General features: G+C 41.8%; 1 protein-coding gene across 5 annotated transcripts in view; it reads right to left on the bottom strand.

The window, feature by feature from the left end:
• LOC310840323 (kinesin-like protein KIF16B) overlaps positions 1-20,500 on the bottom strand; it is a 102,006-nt gene that overhangs the window by 54,839 nt on the left and 26,667 nt on the right. For all 5 annotated transcript variants that reach the window (XM_083729955.1, XM_083729956.1, XM_083729958.1 and 2 more), the window contains 3 exons: positions 4,435-4,554; positions 3,127-3,178; positions 2,085-2,222 (listed from right to left, as the gene is read on the bottom strand). In XM_083729955.1, coding sequence (XP_083586081.1) covers positions 2,085-2,222; positions 3,127-3,178; positions 4,435-4,554 — 310 coding nt within the window. The remainder of the gene's footprint in view (positions 1-2,084; positions 2,223-3,126; positions 3,179-4,434; positions 4,555-20,500) is intronic.

Here is a 20,500-nt window from a genome sequence, read left to right on the forward strand (position 1 = left end):
TTAATGTGGAAATATAAAAATCAAAAGAAGCACCTGATATCATTTTTATGCAATTTTGCTTTTCTCTGCCCATGAGCCTTCTTCACATTCATCATCAAATGCTACTTTTTCTGCAAAGATATGTGACCCTCCAAACACATAATACGGAATACCGTTCCCAAGAAGACAACTTGCTACTACATGCCCTTTGGTTTTTACTCTACAAGATCTCACATGTAACACCATGCAAGATATCTGCTTTCAGGATGGAGAACAAGGTAATCCCAGGTTTATTAAACTCTAGGAGCTTAATTTTATTTTTTTAAGGGGCAGCATTTGGATTTATTCCTGCCCCCCCTAGTTTTGGCTACATTTTACTGACTGGAAACCAGTTCCACTTTTCTTGCATTTGGCTATGCTAAATTTAAAAGACACATTAATGCCATCTCAATTAATTTTGACAAAGGCGTGGTAGCTAATTACAAGGCATGCCGGTATAGTCCCCACACTTCTCCCAAAGAGTTTAACACATTTTTGATGCATGGTAATTCTAAAAGGAAAGTAGATTGTTAAGTACAAAAGGAGCTAATCAGAAATATCTGAAGCAGGTATTTAAAGGTGCTGTGACTCCAGACTGTAAGATTTAAGAAACAGTGCTAAAACATGCATAATGAAAGCTAGCATGAAGACTTTCCAGCTTGTGAACTGTGATTTGGTGTACATGTTGCTGCCGTCTATCTACATTTAAGTTGGTTGTCTTGGTTAATCCAGACTCTAAAGTTTTCTTCCAAAACACAGGTTCTCAAAGGTAAGCCTATGAAGATATGAAGGAGGCTGCGGAGAATTTTTTCAGCCTTCCCAATTTCATATACAGTGATACCTCAGGTTACATACACTTCGGGTTACAGACTCCGCTAACTCAAAAATAGTGCTTCAGGTTAAGAACTTTGCTTCAGGATGAGAACAGAAATCGTGCTCCAGCGGCGCGGTGGCAGCAGGAGGCCCCATTAGCTAAAGTGGTGCTTCAGGTTAAGAACAGTTTCAGGTTAAGAACGGACCTCCGGAACGAATTAAGTGCTTAACCCGAGGTAGCACTGTATACAAAAGCGAAGTCTGATAGACTGGTTAGCAGCACTCATAAAGAAACACAGTGAGCAGGATAGAAAGGATCAGGAGTGTGCTCCAATAACCTTGGGGAAGAAACACAAGGGGGGAAATGTTTAAAATAATATGGCGTTCTGTTAGGTGTCGATACTCAAGCACTGTAGGCCACTTGGGTATATCCACCTTAAAACCAGTTTAGTGGAGAAACTGATGAAAGGTCTTGCAATCCCCAGAGCAACTGCCTGGGCATTGTTCGCGACACTCAAAAATACAGCAGTCTAGCAAGCTCCCATCTCTTCCCCTCATCTTAATAATACTCAACAACTACAAGGCAGCTGTTGTACTGAGAGAAGAACGGCAGTGAAAAATGAAGTGTAATCCCCTTCTTTCAAGGGAGTAGTGGAAAATGAAATTGAACAGCTGAGCATCATTGCAGTCACAGCTTTAGTGCGAACGCTGAGTCCAATTAAACAGCCAGCCCCAAACTCAATCCAGGCCACCAATCATTTTCCTCTTTTTCTGGAATGGCCCAGTGGCCACACCTGAACTGCATGGAGATTACAAGCCAGTCTGATGATCCCTAAAATATCTAGAACGTATGGACGTGGGGGGGGGGGGGTTGGTGGGTGTCTAAATAGAGATTATCAATTGTTGGTATCCTCTATCTTGGAGGCAATGGAGGAGTGCACTTTTGGGGGTGAAGTCAAACACTGGAGAGTTAGAGCTCTGGCTGTGGTTGTAGAGACCAATACGTGAGAGACATGTTTTATTGCAGCTAGGGGAGACAATGGGATCCAGTTATGCCATGGTGCATCTGCAGCAGCACACATACTAAATAAACACACTGTATGTTGTGCTTCTAATCACTGTATCATTTGCACAACGAAAACAGAAATTTGATATTTAACAGAAATTGATATATAGAAAAAGGACAGGAGGGAAAAAAGATTTCAAAATACAATGGAGTTTCATTGCAAAGAAGAAAAGAAATGTATAGATACCTTGGTTGAGTTGTATGGCCTCTGTGATCTGAATTCCATTTACAGAACATTGTGCTCCACTCAGTGGTATCAAATTAACTGTTCCATTGAAATGTTCAAAGATGCAGTGCTCACTTTCCAAATCGAGGCCATGAAGGACTATGAAATGCAAACATTTTTCTTCTATTAGTAAACAAGAAGATAAGCCCAGGTACATATGATACACAATTTAAAAATCTATTGACTCTCATTCTATTCACTGGAAAAAGAGATTCCTGATTTTTAAGCATCTTCTTGCATTGTGTGTGTGTGTTTACAAACAAGAGAGAGAGAGAAATATGTTGTATCCAGGAATTTCCTGCTGCAACCAAAAGGGCTCCTTTTTCTTAAGAGGCAGGACCCTGGTGCAGCAGAGACTCTCACACTGTTAACTGGATGCTCCTGTAGGCAAAAAGTTATTTTGCCAATCCCCTTGCCTGTGCAGCCTCTGTATTATCTCCCGCACTGCTCTGGAGGGTCCCCCAAACCTCCAGAACAGACATGGGGGGCTCTGGGGGCTGCTGGGAGAAGGGAGAAATTAGATAAAAAAATACATCCTTAGTTTCTGCTGCAGGAGCATCTAGTGCAACCTATAAAAATAATGTAAAGGGAGCAAATAAAGTTAAGTGGTCTCACTATGAAATCACTGTATAAAAGTAGATTCAAGTTGTAGAAATATTACATGTATTTTCTGGTAACTTAAACAGAACACTTCACACATAAAATTAATTCATTATTAGTGGAAACTGAGGCCCGCTTCATTTATGGTTAAGAGAACTATATGTTAAGAGAACTGCAGGTAGGTTGGTCTGCCGTAGTCGAAAGAAAATAAATAAAATAAAATTTAAAAATTCCTTCCAGTAGCACCTTAGAGACCAACTAAATTAGTTATTGGTATGAGCTTTTGTGTGCATGTACACTTCTTCAGATATATCTGCAGCATGAGGAATATCCCCACCCACCACCCCCGTTTTAGGAAGATAACTCAGACAGGGTTCTCCCCCACTCTTCTTATTTCATTTACCAATATCCTGTTCTGATGCAGCATCTTCTCTGCCAACGTGTGTTTGTCCCTCCTATAGAGAAGAGTAAAACTTATTTACCATGGTGCAAAAATAAAATGATTCCACATAAGTAGAACAGCAATAGCTAAAACTGCTAATGAATTCAAAACGACCTTGACAGATTAGAGAACTGGGCCAAAACAAACAAGATGAATTTTAACAGGGAGAAATGTAAAGTATTGCACTTGGGCAAAAAAAAATGAGAGGCACAAATACAAGATGGGTGACACCTGGCTTGAGAGCAGTACATGTGAAAAGGATCTAGGAGTCTTGGTTGACCACAAACTTGACATGAGCCAACAGTGTGACGCGGCAGCTAAAAAAGCCAATGCAATTCTGGGCTGCATCAATAGGAGTATAGCATCAAGATCAAGGGAAGTAATAGTGCCACTGTATTCTGCTCTGGTCAGACCTCACCTGGAGTACTGTGTCCAGTTCTGGGCACCACAGTTCAAGAAGGACACTGACAAACTGGAACGTGTCCAGAGGAGGGCAACCAAAATGGTCAAAGGCCTGGAAACGATGCCCTATGAGGAACGGCTAAGGGAGCTGGGCATGTTTAGCCTGGAGAAGAGGAGGTTAAGGGGTGATATGATAGCCATGTTCAAATATATAAAAGGATGTCACATAGAGGAGGGAGAAAGGTTGTTTTCTGCTGCTGCAGAGAAGCGGACACGGAGCAATGGATCCAAACTACAAGAAAGAAGATTCCACCTAAACATTAGGAAGAACTTCCTGACAGTAAGAGCTGTTCGACAGTGGAATTTGCTGCCAAGGAGTGTGGTGGAGTCTCCTTCTTTGGAGGTCTTTAAGCAGAGGCTTGACAACCATATGTCAGGAGTGCTCTGATGGTGTTTCCTGCTTGGCAGGGGGTTGGACTCGATGGCCCTTGTGGTCTCTTCCAACTCTATGATTCTATGATTCTAATTAAAGAGCTTTTATCAAGGAAATATTGTTTTCATTACTGTTCCTCCTTAACAGGCAAGAAAGAGCATCCTGAAAGTTTCCAAACAGCATCAATTCACGGCCACAGCAAAATGAATGAACCAATATGCTCCACTAGGGTACCATTCATCTGTCATTGACTCTTGGGACAGATACAGGCAGTACTGACTGATACTTTTAAACTAAACAAATTAGAGTACCTAACAGCTGATGTCACATTATTGCAGGGATGTAATGGACGCTTAGCTTATTTAGACAACAAATTAACACTATCATTAAAATTGCCCATTTAGGAACGGGAAGGCAAATAAATATTGAGTTACCTTCAGGTGATACAAGATGATGCCAGTACTGAGAAGATCATCATCAATGCCTATTAGGTGAGGCAGCTCAGAATCTAGCACAACACCAATTCCTTCTTTCCTCAGAGCCAAAGTTTGCTCCTGCAAAAATAAACAGAAAAAAGCTACTTACTGGATTTATTTCTGTATGTGAATTCTACTGTCAAAATAGTCAAAGAGAAAAAAGTGAGTGAAATCACCATGACAGAAAAAAAAGGAAAGATGATAGGCTACACAACACAAGATCTTACTATTCAATGTGACTGTTTCTTTACTGGAAAAGAAACAGCCCAGTTATTTCTAAATAAGCAAACAGATGAATAAAAAATATATTGCAGCTTTTGACACTTACCTGTTTAAGGACAAAAAGAATGATCTATCCTATGATCCTGGCGCATTATTAAGTATTATTTGTTATTAAGTATTTATTAAGTATTAAGTATTATTAAGTATTTATTAAGTATTTATTTTATACCACTTCTCTGTTATAAAATACCCACAACACAGCTTACAAAAATCAAGATCTAGAATAATACTGCACACACAAACAGTAAGAGAAAAAGCCTTTGGAAACTGCAGCAGATTAAAAAGCAGGAAACTAGCAGAATAACCCTCTTTTATATAAACCAAATGTAAAAATAAAAAATCAGTGGTCATTGCTACTGTTAAACCTCCAACAACTTAAGACTTCTTGGGACTGATTACTCATTACACAAACACTAATTTGAGATTCAAAGGCTTTAGTATCAGAAGGTATTTAACCCAGATAGGCAATAGCATAGGCAGAAAGATTTGCAAGTGTTAAGCTCTCTTTGGACAATTCCTGCGTATAGTGAAAAGTTTAGGAGGTTGAAATCTGCCCTGGGAACTGTAGGGCATTATTTCCTTGGTTGGAAGATTAATGTAAGCAAATGTGCAGTAGTCCTGCGCCAGGTTCAATTTTCAGTACACAAACTCCCACTTCAGAATGGGAACACAGTTCTTGCCAAAAAGGTTGCAAAAAGCCCCCGAGAACTTGCTGCAGTTCTTACACCAAACAATCTCACTTTCTTCACAGAGGGGCTGAGACTGCACTGCACAGTGAACTGTGGATTATCCCCTTTTGAGTCACAATTTGAGCTGAGTCTTTGTTCTGACCAGCTCCATTGTAAGGATCCTTCATAAGGGAGTTGCTGCCAGGAGCATTATGCGCAGGTGTATTTTGATGCACTGAACAGAATGAGAGTTTCTGAGTGATGGCGAAGGGAAGAACATTCAACAGGACTTTGCTTGTTTGTCTTGTTGCTATTTTGTTAAAGTTGTTAATATTGATTTATAGATATGAATGCTGTAGTACTTCGTGAATCCTATACAGTCATACCTTGGAAGTCAAACGGAGTTCGTTCCGGAAGTCCATTCGACTTCCAAAACGTTCGGAAACCAAAGCGCTGCTTCTGATTGGCTGCAGGAAGCTCCTGCAACCAATCAGAAGCTACGGAAGTCCCGTCAGACATTCGGCTTCCAAAAATAGTTTGCAAACTGGAACAGTCACTTCTGGGTTTGCAGAATCCGGGAGCCAAAACGTTTGAGAACTAAGCTGTTTGAAAACCAAGGTGCGACTGCAATATGATTTTTGGTGTAACTGTGATGTTTGGCTTATTTTTTTAGTTGTTTTGTTAATAGTTTTACATAGATGGCAATTGTTTTGTTTGTGATTTTTGATTGTTGTACTGATGATTTGTTAAGTATTCTATACAATTTATGCTGTATTCATGATGATCCATTATGTTATTTTTATCTTTTGTTTGTAAGCAGCTTTGGGATTCATTTGAATAAAAAGTGGCATAGAAACAGAATCAATCAATCAATCAATCAATCAATCAATTCCTACTTTAAGAGAAGGGATTTGCATGTCCTCTTCTGCCAAGAGAGGAGAGATTCAGAACACACAGTAAATTGCCTCCTTTAAAGTGGTAGGTGCTACTTTTAAAAGAGGCTAACTAATCAAACAGCCCAGTTTTTATGCCATATAATGGGCCCCAGATACAACACTGGCAATAGGGTTCTGCTACAGTAGATGAAAACAAAAAAAGGAAAAAGCTTTTAAAAAGAAGCATCTGAATGCTCTTTTAAGGGCAGTCCCTTAAATAATACCTTGCAACAGCCCAGTCTAGGGATGACCAAGGCACTGATGCAATTTGCATTATTCAAGAGTGACTCAAAAAAGGCCAACAAAGTTGTGCAAGACCCATGTGACAGTGCCAGTGAAATAATTACACAGAAAATAGGTTTTTTTCTCCATGAATGCAGTAACTGGAGAAAATGCCAAAATGGAAGAACCAGCCAAAATTCATAGAGGCAGATTTTTAATAGTACTAATCTGCTTGAGTTGGAAAAAAGAGAACTGGAAATCAATGTCTCCTGAAGGTTTCATACCTGATTTGTTTAGTTGTTAAGAAGTTAAAACAGGCTAGATTGTCATGCTAATCTGATTTAGCCGAAAGCAATTGCAATCCATGCTGCAAAAGCAGTTTCTTTTGAGCTATAAAACATTACTGTTGTCTATAATTTAGCTTGTTTGGTTTATGGCTACCTGATAACTTGCAGCTAATACCAATTGATTATGAAGTGATCAGGTTACAAAGAGAAACCAGCTGAGCACATATAAATGTTCTTTGCAAATGATTTAAGTATGCTTACTATCATTACCAGTCATTATTCAGTTCTCTTGTAATGTAACAGAAGATTCTATTGGTTCCAAGCAAAACAAGTAGATAAAATTTATAACATTAACACAAAATAAAAATGAGAGAAGTATAATTGAACACAGCAGAACTAAATTAGTCTTCTGTCCTATATAACAGCCTCAGGAAAACGTGCTGACATACTGTGAGATACTGATATCTTCATTATGATAGGCATTGCAATGTTAAATCAGGCATGGAAGAGAAATGTTGGGGCTACTGTCAAGTACATAGCTAAATTCAACTGATTTCAAGTGGGCTGGACAGAACAAGCCAATTCACATCAATTCAGGAGGAAGTCCCACTGAATTCAGTGGAACGTACTCCCATGAAAGGGTACATAGCCCCGCAATCAATATATACTGAATGCAGGATACACTAAAACATGGCTAGGAGTATTTACAGTGGTGCCTCGCAAGACGAAATTAATTCGTTCCGCGAGTTTTTTCGTCTTGCGATTTTTTCGTCTTGCGAAGCACTGACTTTGGAAAAGCTTCAAAAATCACCAAAGTCTTCAAAAACCTCAAAAAAGGCTACCACACCGCGTGCTATGAGTTGCTCCTCGAAGTGAATGCACGGTTTTAAGAAAAAGGAAACAAACTTGCAAGACAAAGGAAACAAACTTGCAAGACGTTTTCGTCTTGCGAAGCAAGCCCATAGGGAAATCCGTCTTGCGAAGCAACTCAAAAAACGAAAAACTCTTTCGTTTTGCGAGGTTTTCGTCTTTTGAGGCATTCGTCTTGCAAGGTACCACTGTATATTTCTTTGTATACCTTCACTATGCTTGAACATGTCTGCATGCACTGACTATATGACAAAAGCAGTATCTGAGAGCTGGGAAAGAAAAAGAAATGGGAGTCACCAACCAGCCTTCAAACCAAAAGCTATTTCACTGAATTGTCTCCATGACAAAATGAATCCCTTAATGCTTGAAGTTCTGATATGCACAGAGCACCTACATTTCAGTCCAATGAAAGAAGCTGGAAAAACAACATCGTTGACCTCTCATTTCTGAGCAGTGCTGAGAGTTGGTTCCGCAAACAACACATGTTTACATCAGGTAAAAAACCAGTGGTAAAGATCAGGTGCCTCATACGAGCTGAAATTCCTTCCACTGACATTACATTATCACAGAATCGGAAGGGACCCCCAGGGGTCATCTAGTCCAACCCCCTGCAATGCAGGAATCTCCACTGAAGCCATTCATGACAAATGGCCATCCAACCTCTGCTTTAAAACTTCCAAGGAAGGAGAGTCCACCACTTCTCGCATGACTCCATTCCACTGTCAATGGGTTCCTCCTGGCAGAAAGTTCTTCCTATTAAGTCAGAATCTGCTTTCTTGCCATTTAGATCCGTTATTTTGGATCCTCCCCTGAGAAACTGGGGGGGGACCCCAGAAACTTGCTCCATCTTCCATGGATGAAGCCATCCCTCAATACAATTCAGTGCACAGGGATCAGAAATTATACAACCTGTTGATGTAACTGATGAAGCCATTACCACCTAACATTCTCCAAGAAATAAAGCTTCATGTTCATCAGAGCTGATCTCAATGGCCCCACACTTAAGGTGTGAGTTAGATATGTCGAAAGCTGCCTTATACTGAGTCGGTCCACTGGCGCATCTAACTTAGTGCTGTTTACATAGACAAGCAATAGCTTTGCAGGGTTTCAGACAGTACAGTCCTACCTCGGGTTACAAATGCTTCAGGCTGCGTTTTTTCGGGTTACATACCGCTGAAACCCGGAAGTACTGGGTTATTGCACAAAAGCAATAAATCGCGCTTTGCACGTGCGCAGAAGTGCTGAATTGCAACCCGCAGGTGCACAGATGCATAGCTATGGGTTGCGAATGTGCATCCTGCACGGATTACGTTCGCAACCCAAGAATCCACTGTAGTCTCTCAAAGCCCTATCTGGAGATGCTGGGGCTTGAAGCATGAGCCCTGTGCATGCAACACAAATGCTCTACCACTGAGCTATATGGTCCATCCTCTTTGGAAACTTAATACAAAACAGCCATTGAAAGGTCAGAACACAGCAAACACAAAAGGTGCTGGTTTCAAGTAAAAAGATCAAGTGTTTTCACGAAGACAGATGAAATGGCCTTTAAAAACCTATCAGTTTGATTTTGTGTGCCCATACCATAAACTAATTGGTGCTCTTGCTCTCTCAAATGTCATAGGTAATTGGCTGGTCAGAGAGCTATGGATTTTGATATCTTTTGTACTTCTACAAGCACATAAATCCTGCTATGAACTCCATAACTGTTTCTTAAGCCACCCAATTTTATGTGCTCTGTTACTGATGCAATACTAATGTTTCAAAATAACCTCCTAGCTGAACATGATAGGCACTACTGTATTCACAATTACCTTTTACAGTGGTACCTCGGGTTACATACGCTTCAGGTTACATACGCTTTAGGTTACAGATTCCGCTAACCCAGAAACAGTACCTTGGGTTAAGAACTTTGCTTCAGGGTGAGAACAGAAATCGCACAGTGGCGGCACGGCAGCAACAGGAGGCCCCATTAGCTAAAGTGGTGCTTCAGGTTAAGAACAGTTTCAGGTTAAGAACAGACCTCCAGAATGAATTAAGTTCTTAACCCGAGGTACCACTGTACCTTACAATGGGAAGCTGGACATAGCACATAATGCAAGAACAAAACCCCATCTCCCTGTGTTCCAGAGGGGTATAAATTCACTAAGCAGTCTCATTCGTATGTTCAAAGCATCTGCAGAACCAACAGCTAATTAGAACCATAATGATGGAAAGTTTATTTGCATTCTGACAGGTAATAAATATTTAAGTCTAAGATTTCCCCCCGCTCCTGATTGCACTCAAAGGCTTTGCCTTGGTACCACCTCCCACTCTACGCAGAGGACTCATTTTTTAATTCAAAAATTGGCAACTCCATAGAAAACGCAACCTAAAGAGACACCGAAATCAGTTCTCTAGGCTTCAATTGCAAACACACATAAAGCACAATTCTATTGCACCTACGTTGGTGGCTGGAAGAGGTTAGGATGGCAAGTAGAGATTCTTGGGCAGGGAGAAAGGATCTGCGGTGGCAGTGGGCAGAAAGCCCCCCGACTGGGCCTATTTTGAATCTGCTGGATCCCAAACTATGTGAATTCCCCTGAGGGCTTGACCATCAGCCCTCTCAGCTGTATCACCATGGAGCTGGTGCAGTGAGAGGAGAGGAGCCTCTGTTTTCTACAAAGGAAAAGGTGGGTGCTGCTCTGCTCCTCACGAATCCCACTTAGGATTCCACTGATATGTGGGCCGCCACTGGAACTGAAGGCCATTTCAAAAATTGCACAGCTGCAAATTCAGATTTCCTTCACTATATGAAGGTAAAGAACCCCTGGACAGTTAAATCCACTCAAAAGCGACTATGGGCTTGCAGCGCTCATCTCGTATTCAGGCCAAGGGACCCGGCGTTTGTCCACAGACAGCTTTCTGGGTCATGTGGCCAGCATGACAAACTGCTTCTGGTGCCACAGAACACCATGACGGAAACCAGAGCGCATGGAAACGTCGTTTACCTTCCTGCCACAGTGGTACCTATTTATCTACTTGCACTGCCATGCTTTTGAACTGCTAGGTTGGCAGGAGCTGGGACAGAGCAACGGAAGCTCACTCTGTCGTGTGGATTCGAACCGCCAACCTTCTGATCGGCAAGCTGAAGAGGCTTGGTGGTTTAGATTGCAACGCCACCCGCATCTCGCCCTTCACCACATCTCACCATGGCTCCTTGATGTTTGCATCATACAGATATTATCCTTTGCATCTTACTTTAAACTTCTGAATACGTATACTTAAGATATGTTAAGCCAGGCATCCTCAAACTCAGCTCTCCAGACGTTTTGGGACTACAATCCCATCATCCCTGACCACTGGTCCTGTTAGCTAGGGATGATGGGAGTTGTAGTCCCAAAACATTTGGAGGGCCGAGTTTGGGGATGCCTGTGTTAAGCGCATACCTAAAAAGTTATGTGTGTTGCGGCCTTTGCTTTCATGTTGCACATTTGGGCATTGTGATGATCCGCCGGCAATTACCCCAGTCAAAGTGGTCCTATCCTGACTGTCCATTTAAGACTTCCCCAATTTGCCATCCCAGGAGCCAGGACTGCTGAAACTCAGCCAGTATTCCCGATCATGTAAAACTGGGATCTCAAAAATCCAAACCAATTATAAAAGCCTTCTGGCTTTTACAGGTGGTACGGAATGAGTACTACAGACATGAACATCACATTCCCATGGACAGCATTCTGCTCAGGAGAATCTTAAGTCTATATAGATGATTACTGAAAGCTTGTCTAATAAGTGAGAATTGGCTTGATTCTCAATGCCTTCCATCAGGCTCCGTTAAGTCAAAATACTGAATTTTTTGAGAAAAATTAAATAGCATCTGGGTATGAGTGACAAGAAAAGTAATGCCAAAACCTGTTGTGAGAAAGTTATTCTGACATATTTGATATTCATACTGAAGTGATAAGATGCCCATTAAGGAAGGAGAAACTTATTCCGTGGGCCTTGCTAATGCAGTGCTGTTTTTTTTAAAAAAATTGTTATGCAAGTTTTTTTTGGTGCACTGTAATGCTGTACAAACTCTGTAACTGACGCCCTGCTCATAAACCTCAGTGCAGCATATAGTTAAAGTTACAAGCCATGGGTGACATTCAACAATGTCCGCCTACTCATACAATGGAAATCTGTATGTGCAACACTGGTTTCCCTTCTCCCTTCCCTCCAACTCTCCACACCCCCCAAAAAAATCTGCTCCAATGTGGCAACCAATCTTCTTAAGCTTTCTTTTATTTTATTTGGATGAGGGGAGCTACAGTGGGAGGAGAGATTTTAAAAATCTCCTTATGCAAATAGATGCTCACTGAATCTCTCCCAATATCCAGAAATGCCTCTAGGAACAGAATCGAGCTGTCTTTGTTTTTTGACATTCACTTATTCCTCTACCCAAATAGTAAAAAAATGTACAGTGGTACCTTGGTTCTCGAATGGCTTAGTTGACGAACAAATTGGCTCTTGAATGCTGAAAGCCCGGATGTAAGTGTTCCGGTTTTTGGACGTTTTTCAGAAGCTGAACATCTGACGCGGCTTCTGCTTGAGTGCAGGAAGCTCCTGCAGCCAATTGGAAGCCATGCCTTGGTTTTCGAACGGTTTCAGGAGTCGAACGGACTTCCGGAATGGATTAAGTTCGAGAACCAAGGTTCCACTGCATATAAAAAAGATCCCTAGAGTCTGTGGCAGGCATTCCAAACGAACTTCTAGAAACTAGGTTGTTGCTTCTTCCAGATAAGTGAAGTCCCCTCCACTGACTACTGGCGGCCATCTGTTTTTAAAAGATCAAAGACTATTCATAAGAAATATAGTGATTTAAAAGAACCTGTGTTAAAAAGCACACACCGAAAGAATACATAACACACACACACACACACAGTGCTAAACTGAAATTTCCTAGTAAGATCTCTCTCTCTTTTCTTACGTTAGGTCATACTATCCCCATCAATCGGAGGTACAGGGGGAGAGAGCATTAAAGAACACACAGTGAGTTTTGAAAAAGCGAGCAGAGGGAAGAGAGAGAGAAGATGACCACATTACACAAACACAGCACTGTAGAGAGCACAGCTTACTGTGAAAATACAGGTGGTGCCAAAACAGCCCACACAGACATCAATAGGCCTCCAAAATAAATGTCAATTAAAAAAAGGCAGATGTAGCATGCAACTCTGTCCAAATGAGCAGCTACTGGCACAGTTAAGTTATAATGATGTGCAATTAATGATAGAATTCTTTTAGGGTGGTGAAGGAGAGGGAATTACAGGCCCATTATAGATCTTATGAATTCAGTTTACTTTTTCCATTATTTATTACTCGCCTCTCCCAAGAACTGTTTGCTAACGTAGCTATACAAATATTGACGTCTGTTAACACATAAAAAGAAATTGTTATTGCCACAATCACAAAAACTAGCATAATTAACATTACTAAATATCAAGTCTCTGCAAAAAGAGAGAGAGAGAGAGAGAGAATAAAACATTTGCACAGGCAAATCTTTCTTTAAAAGGTTGTTACTTCAATACCCAATACACCTTTTGGATTTTGGTGGTGACAGAATTTAAGGAAATATACATCATCAATGCATTGGTTAAAAGGCAGATTGTTGAAAAGGACTGAAGAATCTTTCAAACTGACTGATAGCCTTTCAAAGAAGGTTTGATTTTCAGGGGGATAAAGATTGAGGGCACAAGGAGAAGGGGACAACAGAGGATGAGATGGCTGGACAGTGATCTCGAAGCTACCAGCATGAGTTTGACCAAACTGCGGGAGGCAGTGGAAGACAGGAGTGCCTGGCATGCTCTGGTCCATGGGGTCACAAAGAGTCGGACACGACTAAACAACTAAACAACAACAAAAAAGCACATGAACTTGATAAACAGCATACTTGTCTAAATCACAGAAGATGCTTTTCATGTTCACATAGGTAAAGGTAAAGGACCCCTGGATGGTTAAGTCCCGTCAAAGGTAACTATGAGGTGTGGTGCTCATCTCACTTTTCAGGCTAAGGGAGCCTGCGTTTGTCCACAGACAGCTTTCCGGGTCATGCGGCCAGCATGATTAAACCGCTTCTGGTGCAACGGGACACCGTGACGGAAACCAGAGCGCACGGAAACGCCATTTACCTTCCCGCTGCAGCAATACCTATTTATCTACTTGCACTGGTGTGCTTTGGAACTGCTAGGTTGGCAGAAGCTGGGACAGAGCTTCTGGGAGTTCACCCTGTTGCACGGATTCGAACTGCTGACCTCCTTCTGATTGGCAAGCCCAAGAGGCTCAGTGGTTTAGACCACAGTACCACCCGCATCCATTCACATAGGAGTGGGAAGGGGAGACTAGAAAATTCAGATGGGCTTAAGCTGGGTGGGGGGCAGTTATGAGATCCTGGCTGTTTTGTTATCTTTCTTCCTCAAAAAGTCAATGCTGAATGACATGTGAGCAATATAAAACTCACCCTTTCAACATGGCATTGAAACTGGTATGACTGAACACTGATCTTCTGAAAACTGCATGCAGAACCTATGTTGCTCATATAATTCCAATGGATATGCAGGGAGGACAGCAAGATCACCAGTCCCTTGACTAGTTCATGGCAGCCAAAGGTCACACAAAGCTGCATTCACACAGAGTTACAGGACTCAGCTACATTAGTAAAGAAACTGCACACTGAATGCATTTGAAACATGCAACACTAGTTGACGCCAGAGAGCCAGAATTGTTTAAAACAGGATTTCTCATTGGGATTTTTTTCTTTTGTTAAAACGATCTAATTTCTGAATTATTTATAGTGGGGGGGGGGGTTTCCCTGTGTTTAGATCCACTCACATTCCCACCTGGGTGTACAGTGGTACCTTGGTTTGCAACCGTTTTGGATTACAACCGTTCTGGATTACAACCACGTCAAACCCGGAAGTGTGTATCCCTTTTTTTGGATTACAACCCATTTTGGGGGGATTACAACCCATTTTTTTGGGAGGGGAGGCCCAATTGGCGAAAGCGCGCCTTGGGTTACAACCTGTTTTCATTTACAACTGGACCTCTGGAACGGATTATGGTTGTAAACCAAGGTACCACTGTATTATTCTGCACTCGCTTCTGAATTGCTCACATAACTATTCTATACCAAAGCACATAGGCTTGAATCTTAAATTGCCCTTCTGTTCATTTACATATTCAGATCCATAAAGGCTCCCATGGTTGAAGGTGGGGGGAAGAAATTTTCACCTCCCTCTCTTGCAGCCCCTGTCATCACCTCCAATGTTTTTTGTAGGATGCTCCAACATAATGGAGCACAATTGGGTGGCACTGCAGCAAAACTGCCCCCTTCCTTTCTTACAAGGTCAATATTCTATGAGTAAAGATCTACTCACAGAATCATAAAAGCCTAGAGTTGGAAGAGGCCACAAGGGCAATCTAGTCCAGTCCCCTGCAATGCAGGAATCTTTTGCCCAACTCATGGGAGCTTAGGATCCTGGGCATAATTCTTCCCCCCCCCCCCCTTCCAAATGAAGATTATGTTTTATGTAACCAAACTGCATTCCTCAGAAATGCACTACCTTCTCTGCGGGGGTAGAGACACCCCGAGGAAGCAGGTAATGGGCTCAACTGGAAGAGTAATTTCACTTAACTCCCATGTAACCAGAACAGGAGTTAAAACACATTAAAACAGTAAAAGTGCATTTATCAAATTACACTTCAATACAAAGAAATAACTCTAAACAGGCTAGAGCAGAGTAACAAAAACTGAAAAATATACCAACAGAGTTCAGTTAAAACAGTGGACAAATTTTCAGCTAAAAATCTTGATGTGACAATAAATATGACTTTGCATTTAACATGCAATTTAGAAAAATCAGTTCGGGAGGGGGCTGATAATTACTGAGGTCATAGCAGAGGAGGAACAACCCTTTCTATCCCAGAGCAAAAATTGCTCTTCAAAAGCAGCTATTTGTATTGGGAGGGGAGGTCTCATTTCTGCCAATGGGAAATTTCCTACCAATGCATATAAAGCAGTTTCAGAAGGAGAAATGGGCCTTCTGTTATGAGCACTGCTGTTGCAAAACCTACTAATGGTATTTAGAATAAGTCACAATGAAAACTAATTAATATTTTATCTGTTTGTGCAAATGATTGCACATCGCAGCAAAGAACAGTCGTTCACAAGTTCTTCAGTCAGAATTACATTATCTTGTTACAACCTACACCTATAACAATGTTTTGCAATTCTTCAAACTGCTATCTAGATAGAACATGAAGCCAGATTATTCCAAACCATTTCCCTTTGATATATCCAAAGAGCCCTCAATGCAGAGGAAGCAAATTCCTGCATCTGCAGTGACATCTAGCGGTGAGGAAAACAAAGCGTAGGTAAGTTTTGAACAGTCAGGACAGGATATTTTCTTCATAGCTGAATAATGCAATTTTAAAACTATAACCTTGGTGACTTTTTAGAAGTTATGGGATTTCCCAGAAACATTCTAAAAACTAAAGTAAGCTACAAAGGGGAAATCAATGATAAAATAAAATAACCACCGGGATCAATTTGCAGAGCAATTCTGCCAGGCTGTTGTGTTTATGGGGCAACGGAATTGCCACTGAAAAAGTCATCTATTAAGCTTAGCCACAAGCTCAGAGCATGGGGCACCATATCCTTAACCAACTCACTTTTGCAAAGTGAGAGGATGTTGGCAACTGGCATTTTGGGACGGTGGCGAAGCATAAGCCGCTTTAACGAAACTTCAGCCAGTTCAACAAGTATGGTGACCAACATGCCAGAACGGTCGTTTGAATTTGCCCTCGGGTTTCGGCAGAAGGGAAAAAAAGATACAATTGTGCTTATTCGTTTTGAGAGGTAGCCGCCTTTTCAGAGATCTGAACGTTTGGCAGAGAAGAATGCCAGAAGCCTCAGCCGGGCATTAAACCGTTGACCTAATGACAATAAAGCCCTATGTAAGCACAGAACATATTTGTGGGAAGGATGAATTTCGACTGGGGAGCAGCAGGACAAAAGTTTGGAGAAGAAGGGGAGGAAGGCTTTAGAGCTTTAAATCCCTGCTTTATATTCCAGCTTGTTGGCATTGTTGTCATAGTTATATTGCTACTATTGTTGAGGGACAAAGAGCCGTAGCATGCTGGTGGGAGGACAAGCAAGCATGCAGAACTTCTTAAGGTGAAGACAGGAGGGCTGGGAACCATGACACAGATGACTAAGCATAGTAAATCAGCAAAGAAGAGCAAGGATAAGAAGAGGAAATTAGATAAAGTGTGTCTTGGGGCGGGGTGGAGAATTGGGGAAGATGACCAACAAAGTGAGAAAAGAGATTATGTGGGGTGGTGGGGATTGAATACCGAAAACAATTATGATCAAATTCCGGGAGCTCTGTGTAACTAGGTAGTGATAGCCAGAGGCGTTGTTTAAGGAGAATTGTACTGGGATAGCACAATTCAAATTTTGTACACAAAAAGTAACGCTGACCACAAAGAATTAAAGCTAAGAGAAGTGAAGACAAGGAGTGCTCCTTGGAACTGGAAAATAATTTATTTATTCAAAGCATCTATACTGCATTTTTCAGAATGAAAAGCTCCCAGGGAAGCTTATGAATGTATCAAGTTATTTTAATAAAAGAAACACCATTTGATCCTCAACATTTTTTTCTTAAATGACTCCAAGCATTTTTCTGCTATTATTTGCTCATATTTTGCACACACGTGTACCAAATTAAGTAGACATGTGAAATAAATAAGCTACATTTGGTTGACTAATATACAAAAACACCGTCTCATCTCCCCCGATCCTATTAATTAACACTGATTCAGTTTGAAGTGCTTGCAATGAATTTCCTTCTTCCTGTAGGATCAGGTATATGGTAGAAATAACTGCTCGAGTTTTATTGGTGTGGTGTGTTCAACATGCAAAGGGTTAAACTGGGGACAGAGGAAGGGTACAAACACAAGCCCTGCTCCCAGAGCCCCCTGGTGTCCAGTCAGCTCTTCAGGTTTTGGTGCTATCAACAACCATAATTCAGAGCATCAGCTTATTAAAGGCAGCTAAGGAAGCATTCTGAGCAACTCAATGCTCACCCTGAATTTTTAAAAATGTCTTATTGGTTACAGGAAGTTTCACACAGATTTCACACTATATGACCCATCTGATAAACAAGCATGAATTGACGCCTACTCTTCCATTTTTAATATGCAATGTTACTATAGCATAGCCTTCTGTCAATAACACAAGACAGATACAACCATCATGGGACAAATGTGGCCTGCTGAATCCATTCAACTGCTAAGGCAGAGCTTTAGATCAAGTTACAGAGATCTCAAAAACATGAAAAATAAAGAAACCACCCTCTTCATTCCCCTATCAGCAATCCTTTCATTAAAGAGAAGTGAGACTGAGCAGTTTTCATAACACACCTGCATACACGAGAACAAATTTCCTCCAAAAAACATAGTTCATGGTGATTAGATTTTGCATTGACAAAGCTGGGAAGGCAGTTCAGTGGTACCTCTGGATGCGAACGGGATGCGTTCTGGAGCCCCGTTCGCATCCTGAGCAGAACGCAACCTGCGTCTGCACGGGTCACGATTCGCCGCTTCTGTGCATGCGCGTGACGTCATTTTGAGTGTTTGCACATGTGCGGAGCAGTGAAACCTGGAAGTAACCGTTCTGTTACTTCCGGGTCGCCGCGGGACGCAACCTGAAAAGATTTAACCCGAAGCTACTTTAACCCGAGGTATGACTGTACACAGCAGATGGGTCAAACTAGTCAACACCTTACTTGGATTTCACAGATAAGGAAATTGATTATAGACAGAAATACACATTGGGGGGGGGGAGGCATTTGAGTATGTATGTAGAGAACTCACAAAAGCAGATCCTATACTAAACTGTCAGGTTCAGACTGTAATAAAAGGTAAAGGGACCCCTGATCAGTCACGGGTTCAGTCACGGACGACTCTGGGGTTGCGGCACTCATCTCGCTTTATTGGCCGAGGGAGCCAGCGTACAGATTCCAGGTCATGTGGCCAGCATGACTTAGCCACTTCTGGCGAACCAGAGCAGCACACAGAAACGCTGTTTACCTTCCCGCCAGACCGATACCTATTTATCTACTTGCACTTTGCCGTGTTTTGGAACTGCTAGGTTGGCAGGAGCAGGGACTGAGCAACAGGAGCTCACCCTGTTGCAGGGATTCAAACTGCTGACCTTCTGATCGGCAAGCCCTAGGCTCTGTGGTTTAGACCACAGCACCACCCGTGTCCCTATAATAGAGTAATAGAGATCTGCAATTCTGCCAAATAAAATATTTGTGAGAACACCATCGCTCCATTATTTTCTAATGGCTTCTCTCTAGCTGGTAAAGTGGGAAATGATTTTGTCCTCCAGAATTATTCAAAATCCCAAATCATACATGAACCCTATTCCCATGCATATAATACAACAGAAAATGAGGGCATAGGAGCATATTTTAACTCCACAATATAAATGAAGCTTCCTTCCACAACATAAAAAATACCCATCCTGACCGGTATTTAATTTTAAGGTGAAATTAAAATGAAATAAGCCAATCACTCTTGCATTGCTCCTCCTTGCTTGTGCAGAGAATAAACCACAATGCCTGGTCTACTGTTATGTCTAAACCAAAGGTAATAGTTTTGTTTCACTCCCAACAAAGCATGATCTGCAGCCAAAACCCAACTGTAGCTAAACCCAACATCACGCTTTGTTTCCTATGAACCCTCGGAAGGACGACTAAAATAACCCAGGTAGAAGTGTTCATGGTAAACCATTAGCTATATCTTAAAGTAATCCAACTTCAAACCATGGCTTATGAATCTGGCTTCTTTTTAAAACAAAAACTATTGTCATGCCTCACAATCAGGAGTCCTATGAGGCAGAGTCCAGTTACAGCAGCCCACGTAAAATATGGACTCACTTCCTGGCCCATCCAATGTGGAACTAAGGTCACTGGAGCTCACATATCCTTTTTCCTGAACCCCAAGGATACAGCTGTGCCACCAGACTGAGACGGCTGGCCCTCCAACTCCTCAGATCAGGAGAGCCCTGAGGATACATCCCAAAAGACTGAAACCCCAGGGCCTAAAAGCAGCCAGTGACTGCAGAGGAAGGCATTTGCCCTTGAAGTGTTCAGGGGTTGGGGCCTCTAGTTGATGAATACCTAGCCCAGGCTATAGACTGCTCCTGGACACTGCTGAAACAACTTGGATGTCTTGTCTCAGGTACAGAATCGCTAGCCGTGGTCCTGAAACCCACACCCAAGTACCCCTTACTTCCCTGATTGCTGGAAACCCTGAAACTATGGACCTACCCCTTGCATAGTTCATTGCTTATTCATAGTTTTTGCAGCCCACACATCAGGGCACATAATTAAGATTTAGCCATAGTTTAGGATTTGAGCACAATACTATATTATTATGTTTCTATCTCACCTTTCCTCCAGGAATCAAGGTGGCACACATGGTTCTCCCCACTCTCCATTTTCTTCTCACAACAATCCTATGAAGAAGGTTAGGCTGGGGGGTGTTCACTAGCCAAATGTCATCCAGTGAACTTCAAGGCTGAGCTGGGATTTGAACTCTGGTCTCAAAAGTCCTAGCCTGACATTCTAACCATGACAACACACTAAACTGCAGCAGAATTGAAAACAGAAGCCAAAGCTTCCAATCACCTTATAGCCATGGTGGAGAAAGGAGGAGTTTGTAAGCCCACGGTTCATTG

Source organism: Podarcis gaigeae (assembly GCF_964106915.1).
Source record: "Podarcis gaigeae genome assembly, chromosome: 3".
Classification (NCBI taxonomy): domain Eukaryota; kingdom Metazoa; phylum Chordata; class Lepidosauria; order Squamata; family Lacertidae; genus Podarcis; species Podarcis gaigeae.